We start from the raw sequence: 12,232 nt of genomic DNA, 5'->3' as shown, positions 1-12,232 counted from the left end.
CCAGGTGTGGCTGGCTGAGTCCAGCTGATCAGGGCAGGCAGAGCATTACCAGGTCTCCATGCCCGAATTCAGGCATCACCACAGTCCTGCTTTTCTGGAGAAATCCTGCAGCTGATATTGCCCCTGGGAGTTCCCTGCCAGTGTCACACAGCCCAGCACACTCCAAATATCTTAGGGCAAGTCTGAAGCTGGGACACCATCCTTATCCCATGAGATTCCAAGAGAAATTGATTATTTTGGGAAGTCACAGGGAAGGAAAGAGAATGCAACTTGTTAAGATGTTTGTTTCCTCGTGAAACTCCACCTTTCTGCTCTCGCCTTCTTAAAAAGCCAGAGTGGAAGAAGTTGCCAATGCTGGAGGGGTTTTTCATTCACTCTGGGAAGTATTAAGGCTTTTAGGAAGTTATCTGGAAGTCCTGCAGTAAAGAGATAAGCAGTGTGCTGGATCAGTGGCATTCAGGACACTTGAGGAAGGACTCAAGTTCTTGGATTCTGTTGCCATTGGAAACTTCCTGGAATCTGGCAGGAGTTGAAGGAATTTCAGGTCCAGGGGGAGAAGGCAATGGAGGGTCAATCAGTGCTAAGTGACAAACCTAAAGCATGGCTTTTGCCAGATTTGGATGGTCCCAGACAGATTTCCAAAGCCTCATTTGTGTCTTTATTCCTTATCCCATTGTCCTCTGGAAAGGGAATCAGACGAGTTACAGCCCCAGCATCAAATTGCTCTTATCAGACCTGATGGGGATTGCTTTGTTGGGATTTCATTCACCCTCATTCCTCTGGGAATTCATCCAAGACTCTTTTAGGAGTCCTCCCCTCCCCTTGCTCTCCTCTGGATCTCCTCACAAGTTGATAAATCAGGGAGGTAGCGCAGTCCGGACCCCCCACATTCCACGTGTCATCTTTGCCACATTGTGTCAGAGCTGCAGTCTGAGCTCCTCCTGGATTCAGCCTGGAAACCCTTCCCACCAAAACTCTGGCTGCAATTCCAGCACATCTGGAGCAGCAGCAGCCTCCTCGATCCCACATCAACCTCAGTGTGACTTTGCAACTAGAAATCTTCCTGTTCTTGAGAGTGAAAGGCAGAAAAGAAAAAGGAACAGAAAAAATACAAAGAAAATAAAAAGGAAAGGAGAAGGAATAACTGAGTGGCAAAAAGCAGAAGGAACGGCCAGAAAAAGGTAGCAAAAAAGCAGAAGAATGGCTGGAGTAACAGCAGAATGTGCACCATAATTAAAACAAACTCCAGAGGCAGCTCCCAGCACAGGAGATTGCAGGCAGTGCAAGGAATTGTCCAGCCTTGGAGGCTTTTGGACCTCCATCCTTGAAAGTCTTCAAAATCAGGTGGGACAAAGCCCTGAGCAGCCTGGCCTGGCCTGGATCGAGCAGGAGTTGCACTGGAGATCTCCTAAGGTGCCCTCCAGCCTGAACTATCCTGTGATCCTGCAATGTGACTGTTCCCAATATGCTGCCAAGCAGCTCTTGGGAGCTGGACAGGCTTCGTGGGCATGGGTGGGTGAGGAAGGGTGGGAAGTTTTTGGGAAGGGCAGAGGGAAAAGGTGCATTTCCTTCTCACACACCTTCATTCTTCATGGAGAGTGAGGTCAAAGAGAAACTGCCACGTCCACAGCACCGTGGCTTTGGAAACTCCAAAAGCAGCCATAAAAATGGAGCTGGGGCAGGAAAAATGGCTGGGAATTCTCCCAGGTAGTCACACACCGTGGGAGAGCTGTGCTGGTGTGGCTTCAGAGCTTCACAGAAACGTGGGGTCACTGCTGCCAGCACCTGGAACAGAGCTGGACAGGCTGAGCCTGGGGACATCAGCACGACGTGGGAACCAGGGATGCCCACGAGGACAGGGAGATGTCCATGAGGACAGTGACCCACATGGTGAGTTCAGCAGGGCTGGCTTTAATCATGGAATGGTTTGGGTTGGAAGGGACCTTAAAGCCCATCCAGCCCCATCCCTGCCATGGGCAGGGACACCTTCACTAGCCCAGGTTGCTCCAAGCCTTGTCCAACACAGCCCTGGACACTTCCAGATGCTCCAGCGCTGCTTGGAGCTGTTCCCACCATGGATAAAGGTTTCTTCCCCCCAAGGATTCCCCACTGCCCTGGAGAAACGAAGAGCTGCTGCCAAGAGATTCCCACTACCCAACCCACTGTGACCATCAACATTCCATCAAATCTGGGGATGGGAGAATTGAAGAATTCCTTAACTCCTTAGCAAAAGGTAGGAGCAGCATATTATACGTCCTCAAAAGAAAGCCATTGTAATAAATTGAAAATTCAGAGTGGGACAGCCCATACTTAAAATATTCAAAATTTAGAAAAGTAATACTTCATTTGATATAGCCGTGGAGTTTGTTTGGTTTTGTTTGGGGGGTATTTTTTATTTTTGGTTTGGGATTTTTTTAGTTATTTTTTGGTTTGGTTTTTTTTTTTTTTTTTTTTTCTTGACAAAGCCACAGTCGTTTAAAAAAAGACAAATATAGAATATTTTGAGATGCTGGAAGAACAGACATCCGTGAGAATTCGTGAGAATTCTGTTTTCCTTCTCAAGAGACCAACATCGAAAAGTCTCCTAAAAACTATTTCTAAACAATGTTGTTAACACTGATGTCAGAGGTGAGCTCCCTGCCAGTTACAAGCAGGAGTAAAATTCTCACAGGACAAAAACAGGGAGGGGACCCCGCCAGTTCCCTCCAGACCGGGGGGCGTGGGCACGGCTGGATGCTTCCAAGTGCCATTCCCTCGGAAGGTGGGAAAACCCTGGAAAAGCCGAGGGTTTCGGGGTCCCCGTGGGGCCGGGGCGGGATCGGGGGCGGGATCGGGGGCGCGCTCCGCTTTAAGAGCGGCGGGGGCGCGCCCGGGACAGATCCGCGCCCGCTCCGACCCCGCAGCGCTCCGGTAAGGGCTGCACTGGGGCTGCACTGGGGCTGCACTGGGGCTGCACTGGGGCTGGGGGGTCCCGGGAGTCCCGGGATGAGGGGAGGGGGCTTTGCCTCGGTGCCCCCCGGTTGTGCCGCGTCCCGGTTTGAGCCGCTGGATCCCCCCACGGAGCGCAGCCGCGCCGCTAATGAGCTGCGGCGTTAATTAGCGGCCGCTCGCCGCGATGATCGCTCCGTTCCCGTCCTGTGTCCCCGCTCCGTCCCCTCGCAGAGGGGATCTGGGGCTTGTGAGAGGAGTTTGGTGTTTTGGGGCATTCCCGTCCCTCCCCAAATGGGGAATGCAGAGCCCGGAGCGTTCCTCGGGATGGGGATGCTTCGTGTTTGTGCTTGGAACGAACGACAGCAGCGGCTTTGTGCTTTTGGGTTGTGTAATTAAATGGAGTGTCATCTACTGGGGGCCAGAGATGCTCCGAGAGCTGGAGAGCCTCTGCTCTGGAGCCAGGCTGGGAGAGCTGGGGGTGCTCACCCGGAGAAGAGAAGGATCTAAGAAAAACTTAGAGCCCCTTCCAGAGCCTAAAGGGGCTCCAGGAAAGCTGGAGAGGGACTTGGGACAAGGGATGGAGGGACAGGACACAGGAATATCTTCCCACTGCCAGGGGTAGATGGGATATTGGGAAGAAATCCTTTCCTGTGAGAACCTGGCACAGAGTGCTCAGAGAAGCTGTGGCTGCCCCATCCCTGGAAGTGTCCAAGGGACCTGGGATAGTGGCAGGTGTCCCTGCCCATGGCAGGGATGGAATGGGATGAGCTTTAATGCCCTTTCCAACACAAACCAGTCTGTGATTCTATGACAAGCTATAAATTTATCTGTGCTGCATCAGACTGGGAGGATAGCGGTAGTTCAGGGGTTTGCTCCCTTTGGGAGCCATTTCTCATCCACTGCAGTTCCCTTTCACCCAGTGAGCTGAATTCACTAGCACACAAATTAAAAAGTACAAATAAAAAAGTGGCAGAAGCAATGTTTGTCTTCAATTCACGATGCAAATGTAAAGCCTCAGCTGGGAAATGCTCTTTTGTGGGATTCTTGTTGGTTTTTACAGAGGCATTTCTGGATGTGATGTTCTCTCACACTTAAGCAGTTGGATTGTAAACATCAGTTTCTTTTTGGTTGCAAAACTCAAATTATATTTAGAAATACAATAGAAAACAAGTCTTGCTTGTCTTTTGGACAAATATGTCGAGTAGTTGTTTAAACTGTGGGCTGGTTGCTGGAGTTAATGCCATAATGTAATAAAAGCATAAAAGATCCTTGACATGTGGACTGGTGGCTTTGTTCAGGACTTCTAATGAACATCACTTCCTCTACCCTCGGGTGGTGACAGTCCCCTCGCTGACACCTGCTCCGCTTTCATTCGTTTGTGCATTGCAGATAATCAAAGGACTCTTTTAAAAGAGTACAAACACCAAAATAGCTGAAATTTAACTGACACCTGGAAGCCTTGAGCATCCCAGAGCAGTTCTGAATTCTGACTTCAGTAAGTCCTGGGGGCAGACAGAGAATCTAATACTGCCAAGTTATTTGTATGGGTGAAAATGCATTTATCAGCAATTTCGAGCTTATTCATGGTAGCGTTGTGGGTTCTCATGGCTGATCTTGACCCAGCTTCTGCTTTTGTTGCTGTTGTTGTGGTGTCCTGTTATTTCAGCTGGCTCTTGTCCTGCAGTTCTGGTCTCGAGCTGCAAGGGAAGTTCTGTGTTTGAACCATTAGAAACTGAAAAACAATAAAAAAATAAAAAAGAGGAGAATCGGGGCTGAACAATTATTAGGGTCCAGGACCACTCCTCCTATTTTAAATTCCTTAGTGCTGTTGTCACCTTTGTTATCCCTCTCTGCTGTTTTGCTGAGTAGCCGCCTCAGTCCATGAGGAGTTAAGAGATTTTTTGATGCTTTAATGTCCTGATGTCTTGGCCTCAAGTTGCACCAGGGGAGGTTTAGATTGGATGTTAGGAAAAAAATCCTTCACCAAAAGGCTCATCAAGCCCGGGAACAGGCTGCCCAGGGAGGTGCTGGAGCCATCGTATGTTCCAAAACGTACGGATGTGGCACTAGAGGACGTGGATTAGTGGTGATCCTGGTGGTGGTGCTGGATGGTCTCAAGGGTCTTTTCCAAACTTAAGTATTCCATGGTCCCGTGAAGTGATTCCGTGACTCTGCCACATTTTGTCACTCATAGCCAGTTATTGGTACCTGCTGAAGAATGGATGCAGTGGGGGTGGGTCAGATCCACACCCCTTCTCAGCGCTCTCCTGAGAGAGATGACAAGCTTTTCCTCTTATTTCATCATGGGTATTTATTTTCCTGTGCTGCTTTACCTCACCTGCATTTCCCCCCACCAGGCCTGACACCATCCCCAGGGAGTTGGTGCCTCAGCCGGGCACCATGACAGCGCTGTCCCCCAACCTGTCGTGCCACCACCACTCCATCGACGACTTCCGCAACAGCGTCTACTCCACGCTCTACTCCATGATCAGCATCATGGGCTTTGTGGGGAACGGCGTGGTGCTGTACGTGCTGATCCGCACGTACCGGCAGAAAACGGCCTTCCAGATCTACATGCTCAACCTGGCCCTGTCCGACTTCCTGTGCGTGCTCACCCTGCCCCTGCGCGTCATCTACTACGTGCACAAGGGCCACTGGTTCTTCAGCGACTTCCTGTGCCGCCTCTCGTCCTACGCGCTCTACGTCAACCTCTACTGCAGCATCTTCTTCATGACGGCCATGAGCTTCTTCCGCTGCATCGCCATCGTCTTCCCGGTCCGCAACATCAAGCTCGTGTCGGAGAAGAAGGCGAAGTTTTTGTGCATTGGCATCTGGGTGTTCGTCACCCTGACGAGCGCGCCCTTCCTGCGGAACGGGACGTACCAGCACGGCAACAAGACCAAGTGCTTCGAACCGCCGGAAAATTCCCATAAGACAAACATGGTGGTGATCCTGAATTTAATCGCCCTCTTCGTGGGCTTCATCTTCCCCTTCATCACCATCACCATCTGCTACACCATGATCATCCGCACCCTGCTGCGGAACTCCCTGCGCAAGAACGAGGCCAACCGCCGCAAGGCCGTGTGGATGATCGTCATTGTCACCACCACGTTCCTGGTGAGCTTCATGCCGTACCACGTCCTGCGCACGGTGCACCTGCACGCGCTGCGCCTGCGCGGCCCCGGCTGCGGGGACACCATGTTCCTGCAGAAAGCCGTCATCGTCACCCTGCCCCTGGCAGCTGCCAACTGCTGCTTTGACCCCCTCCTCTACTTCTTCTCCGGGGGAAACTTCCGGCAGAGACTCACCACGCTGAGGAAGGCGTCCTCCTCCAGCTTGTCGCAAGCCTTCAGGAAAAAGATCTCCTTGAAGGACAAGGACGAGGAACCCTCTGGAGAAAGCCAGAGGGAGAATGGAAAGGCAGCTGTTGTGCCTTTGTAAGGAGGTTAAACTTTCCCCTCAGAGCTCTGGTGGGGGATGGAGATCTCCGAACTCTTCCAGAAGACGGGATGGAGGCTTTCAAGCCTTCATTGCAGTTAAATAACTGTGGACAGTCCCTGGTTTGTGGTACTTGGTGACAGAGCCACTGCTGGGGCTGGGCAGTCCCTGGGACCCCCAGAGCCACGTGGGACAGAGCAGCCACCACCAGCACAGCAAGCTGTGGAGCTGCTGCTGAACTCCCAAACCCCTTCCAAGGCTGTATTTGGGCATTTGCTTCGTTTCACAACTTTCCAAGAGCGTTAATTCCCCGAGCCAGCGGGAAATGTACACAAAGCTTGCGGCACGTGGGGAGCTCCTGAGAAACAGCAAGGGCAGAGTTTTCACTGGAACTTCAAACAGCCACCAAGTTATTTACACAGCAAGGCCAGGATAATTCCTGCCCTGCTCCCAGCTGCCTCTGGATTTTGGTTTCTATGATCATTATGCGTGTTTTAGGCTCCCAGGGCTGTGCCTGGGCTGCAGATCAGGGTGGGCCCCTCTCTCACCCACACTGAGCAGTTCAGGAGGCTTTGGTGGGCAGCAGATTTGCCAGTGTTTTCCCAGTTTCTAGAGAAATCTGTGTGATCAGTTGTAAAATTGCAGTATCCTACTGTGCAGGATAACTTAGGAATAAGGATAAGAGGGAACCTTATTTCAGTGGGACTGGTCCTGAAGTGATGGCTGCAGGATTCAGAATATCACTCCATTTTTTGGGGAAGTTTTAGGTAAAAGTGGAGCTCTGCATGCTTGGAGTCAGATTTGCCTTTCTCAACTATTGACCAAGGGTGTTAAATTAATAATAAATATAAAAAAATACCTCCAGGATGTTTGATTCTGTTCCAGAGTGTTCACCTCACCCACACCTCACAGCAAAGAGGTAACACGAGGCCCTTGGAAAGACTTTTAGGAAGAGCTGGAGATTCAAAATCTGAGTCTGGATGAGATGTGATGCTGCAAAAAACATTGGGCTGTTTTTCTTTTGTAAAGAAAAACTTCAAACTCTTGGATGGAGGGAAACATTCCTGTACTTTTCCAGGAGATCTGCAGGAAGGTAGCTCCAGCTCTTCTGGAGCAGAGCTCGGCCGGAAATGTGCGACGCATCCCGACAGAAATAGAAATTCTTGTAGGATTAAACCTCGCTGTTCATTTATCAACTCCTTCTCCAACTGAAAGTGTGTTTGGACATGGTATTTATGAAATTACTCGATGTTATCTTGAATAAAGAAAACAGTTTTAGTAGTGAAGAATAACAGTGAGCAAAAGGAGTTTGGCTTGCACAGGCATCTGCTGGAGAAATTATCTGTACAGATAATTGGAGTGTGAATTCTCTCTTGGCACTACAGGCCTAGCTCAGCAAAAGGCACTTAAAAAAAACAAATTCACCTGCAGGAGAAATGATGGATGTGAATTTCCAAGGAGATCTGAAATTCCTTTGTAAAATTTGAAGGATAAAGCAGTAGAGGGCTGAAAGCTGCTGCTGTAGAGTAGAGTTAGAGACCCCATAAACCCCCAGGAGGGCAGAGCCAAGGGTTCAAAGCCAGAACTGCAAATTGTTCAGGGAAAAAATGTGAATGAATTGGCTAAAACTCATTTTCAAGGGTCAGCACTGAGTATTCCACTTGTGTCTCCAGGCTTTAAGGGCATTGTAAAACTGTAAAAAATCCTCATGGATTTTTATTCAGAATATGCAGAATATGCCCATTCCCAAAGTTTAAAATATTGTACAGTAAAGCTAAGTGTGTATAAATATATGTATATATTGCAAAGCGTTTTTATTGTACCAGATGTATTTTTTGACCTTTTGCCTTTTTTATTTGAATGTGACAATGTTAATGGCAAAGGAAATGGCAGCTTTTTTTTTTTTTTTGTGCAATAGGAATGCCTGTTTTAAAAAACTTTACTGAAAACCAAACGAAAACATTGCAAGTGAAATTTTAATTACTGTTTTCTGTAGCTTGTTTGAAAGTCTGTTACAGATTCTTCTTCCCTACAATAAAACTTTATTTGCACACAGCACTGTAATATTTGCTTAATAATAATAATTTATAATGGTGTAACAAACACTTAGAGCAGCACAGATGTTGCTGAGATGTTGGGGGAGTTATTTTGCTCCAGCCAAACTGAACTTTGCTGTAGCCCAACTTCCCAGGATTCAGCCACCACCTGGAGCTGCTGTTTGGGGACCTGATGGAGCCAAAATAATTCTGGTGGTCTTGGTAGACCCTGCAGTGGTGGAGCAGCCCAACAAAAAGCAGTTGGAACATGGATAAATTGGGATTTATCCATGTTGGGATGCTGGGAAGACAGCTGGAGGGACAGGGATGCTCTTGGTGAGTGGGATTTTTGTCTGTTCTGTGTGGTCACACATCACAAATGCACGGAAAAGTCTGCTGGGAATGTTTTCTCCTTGGATTTCCCCAAAGCAGCTGCAGGGTCTGCAGGGGGGTGTATAAAGCTCAGCCCAGAGGGGTGAGGAGGGACTTTGCCATCAGCTCCAGGTGACAGTGTCCCTGCGTGTGCCTTTGCCCTGTGGACCAAAGCGCCACCCTGGCAGCAAATCCCGGGCAGGTTTTGAACAGGAATAGGAACCTGGAGGTTTCGAAAGCTGTGCAGAGAAACAGGGATTGTTACTGGGATGGGGCAAGTTAGGAGCTGCGGTGGTTTTAGGGGCTGTGCAACGTGTCCGGAGCTGGGAGTTGGGGACCGAGCGTCACCCTGGCGCGGTGACAGAGACGCAGAGAAAACGAAAGTGAGTGGGTTGGGTTTTTGCTTGAAACGGGGCTGTTTTCTGCTGCAGTTTCTGGTCCAATGGTGTCCCCTAGTGCTGAGCCCTTCCCGGAGCCGCCGCCTGTGGCTGCCGAGGTTTCCTCTTTTCATTTAGTCCAGTCCCAGTTCCTCTCCTGTCATTGTCCTGTTTCCTCTGGTGCTGACCCCTTCGTTCCTCCCCTCCCACCCCTGCCTGTATTTTATTTCACAATCTTTGGGTTTCCCCTCTCTGCCTTCCTTTTGGTTTTTCCTATTTCTCAGGATGGATGACCCAGCTGGGAAGGACCCAGTACCCTCCTCCTGCCTTGGGCTCCAACTGCACTCTCGAGTTTGCCTAAAACCCACTGATTTTCCATAGGATGACTGTTCCATGATTACTTTTTCCATAGGATGACTGTATGGACCTGCAGAGCTTCCACTGGGAGCTGGTGGTGAGTACAGCCCTTGGGCATCACCTCCTCGTGCCAGTTTGGCCTGGGTGTGTCTGGGAGGGTTATTTCTGACCAAACCAGCACAGCTGTGCATGAAAAGCTCTGCAAGAAACTGGTTATCCATGTGGGAATGGAATGGTCCTGCCTGTCTCCCACCAAAGGAAAGGGAGCTGCCACACAGGCACAGCTGGGGAGATCAGAAACTGCACACGGGACACGCTCACCCTAATTCCATAAACTGCTTTCCCATAAAATTCCTGCAGGATGTGAGAAGCCAGCAGCCCTTCAGTTTAATGAGTAATAAAGTCCAAGCACTGGCAATAAAGAGAGATTTCCTCTCATTCCTGCTTCGAGCATGGTGCCTCCTGGCCCTCCCCATCCCTAGGCATGAATTTTGGGGCTGGAGGGGCTCAATCCATTCCCACTGGCTGGATTCCCCAGGGATCTGTACACTGAGAAGCTCTGGGTCCCTTAAGCAGCAGTTAATTCTCAAGCTGAACCTTAAATTAGCATTTTTGCCCAATTTCCACTCTGGTCTGACATTAAGAAAGGGACTTCTCCCAATGGCAGGAGGGAGAACACCAGGCTCTTTACCCTTCTCTTACACAAGGTATGCCCTGATTACCAGGGGAAAAAAACTAAGGAGCAAAAATGAAGGAAAACCCATCAGATTTTGAAATACCATCAGCACCAAAATCTCTTAGAAACATTCCTGAAAGCAATAAAATCTCTTAGAAACATTCCTGAAAGCAAACCCCAGCCTGACGCTTGGGGTTACAAATCCCTCTTGGGACCAGCAAGGTTGGGAACTCAACCCTGCTTCTCCCAAACTCTTAATTCCAGCCCTGCCAGGGGCTGCACATACAAACAACTCTTTGGAATATTTGCAGGCTTCACTGGAGGGGGAAATGTGCCTGTTTTGTTCTTGTCAGTGTGGTTTCTTACGCTTCAGAGGAAGCCAGGCTGCCCTGGGAGCAAAGCAAGGGCCCTTTGTTCGGTCAATAAATACATTCCTGGTGGATCTTCACCAGGTTGGGAGGGATAGAAGGAACGAGGCAGCAAAACCCCACATTTTTGATCATTAATAAAAGCTCCAAGTGCAGGACCACTGCTGCAGGTCTCTGCTGGGGCAGGCAAGGACTAAACAGAGTTTGGTTTGGGTTTGACCTGTTAAAATCCCTTTATTTGCGAGGAGCACAACTCCCTGGTGATCTGCTTGAGTTTCATATCAGCAAGGCTGAGGTCACTTGGTTTGTTCAGTCTGGAGGAGAGAGGACACAGGGGAGACTCCTCAGGAGCTGCAGCTCCTCCTGAGGGGCAGCTCCAATCTCTGCTCCTTGTGACAGGGACAGGACCCAGGGAATGGCTGAAGCTGTGTCAGGGGAGGGTCGGGCTGGATTTTAGGAAAAGGTTCTTCCCCCAGAGGGTGTCAGTCACTGAACAGGCTCCCCAGGGAATGGTCAAGGCTGCCAGAGCTCCAGGAGGGTTTGGACAATGCTCCCAGGGATGCACAGGGTGGGATTTTTGGGGTATTGTATGACTCTGACAGGCTCCCCACAGCCCCTGAGCCCCCCAGTAACACCTGGAGGGTTCAAGGACAAGAAGCAGAATGTCCCCATGTCCATGCTGTGAGGACAATCAGGACAGGAGTGTCCCCATGTCCCTGCTGTGGGGACACTCGGGACAGGAGGTTCCTGCAGATGTTTTGCCTGACCAGCCCAGAAGGCTGCAAAGGGCTGATTCTGGGTTTGGGAGCAGTTATTGCAAAAGGCAGCCTGTGGCTGGACTGTTAGAATTGCATCTGTCCCAGAATCAGAGAGGCTTTATTTCCTTTCTGAGTAACCCTGAGACAGCCCCTTCTCCCTGCCCTGTCCTCCCCACGTTACTCATGGCAGGAAGCTGCTTACGTGAGCGAGGGCTGGAAAATGCTGCGCTGACCTTTCACTGCGAATTTTCAAGGAAAATGGAATGAAAAGTTTCCCCAAACTGGCCTTGAGCCACTGCCTCCTGTCAGCAGCATCCCCTCTCACACTCCCCATGTCCTCCATCACCCTGAATCACCGTGCCAGAGTTCACAGGACTCCAGAGCTGCTCTGGGCTCCTCCTCATTTCCTGGTACCCAGGTGGGAAGGGCAGGGCAGGGCAGCAGCTTCCCTACAAACCTGGAGCAGCATCCTCACCTCTGGGGAAGGGCTTGTGGTCCCCAGCTCCAGAGGAGAGACTGGAGCAGGGCTGAGAGCCCTCGGGGAGGGCAGCCCAGCCCCAGAGCTGAGGTGGCCCAGGCGTGTCCCAGGGCAGATTCCCGAGCTGTGCCCGAGGAGTCCCAGGCTGGGCAGGACTCGAGGGGGGCAGAGGCTGAGCTCAGGTGGATTTTCCTCTCGGGATGCAGTGTGGTGACTCCAGTCAGGGTTAATCACATCCTGTGGGAGGAAAAAGAGCCCTCAAGGATGTGAACTAATGAAACAGAGGTGCTGAGGAACGGATGTCAAAGCCCTGGGGGACAGTCCTGCACATCCTCAGCTCCTGGTTGTAGATCCTCCTGGGATCTATCTGTTCAGGTCCAAATTGTGCCACTAATACCAGCTGATGGTCGAGCTCGCTGCCACTGTAATTAAAACTAAAAC

The 12,232-nt window shown here is 50.3% G+C and overlaps 1 protein-coding gene across 1 annotated transcript; it reads left to right on the top strand.

The window, feature by feature from the left end:
* The first annotated feature begins 2,895 nt into the window (after nucleotides 1–2,895).
* On the top strand, nucleotides 2,896–8,389 carry CYSLTR1 (cysteinyl leukotriene receptor 1). The gene is made up of 2 exons (XM_053990227.1): nucleotides 2,896–2,910; nucleotides 5,289–8,389. Exon 2 carries the CDS (start codon nucleotides 5,332–5,334, stop codon nucleotides 6,370–6,372), a length of 1,041 nt encoding a protein of 346 aa, XP_053846202.1. The 5' UTR covers nucleotides 2,896–2,910; nucleotides 5,289–5,331; the 3' UTR covers nucleotides 6,373–8,389.
* Nucleotides 8,390–12,232: the final 3,843 nt, after the last annotated feature.

This window comes from Vidua macroura, chromosome 14 (genome assembly GCF_024509145.1).
Source record: "Vidua macroura isolate BioBank_ID:100142 chromosome 14, ASM2450914v1, whole genome shotgun sequence".
NCBI lineage: Eukaryota > Metazoa > Chordata > Aves > Passeriformes > Viduidae > Vidua > Vidua macroura.
Note: the sequence above shows the minus strand (reverse complement) of the source record. Positions and strands in the feature narration are given on the sequence as shown.

What these genes read in the sequence shown, in the direction of transcription:
- CYSLTR1 (XM_053990227.1), top strand. Translation starts at nt 5,332, where the DNA reads ATGACAGCGCTGTCCCCCAACCTGTCGTGCCACCACCACTCCATCGAC.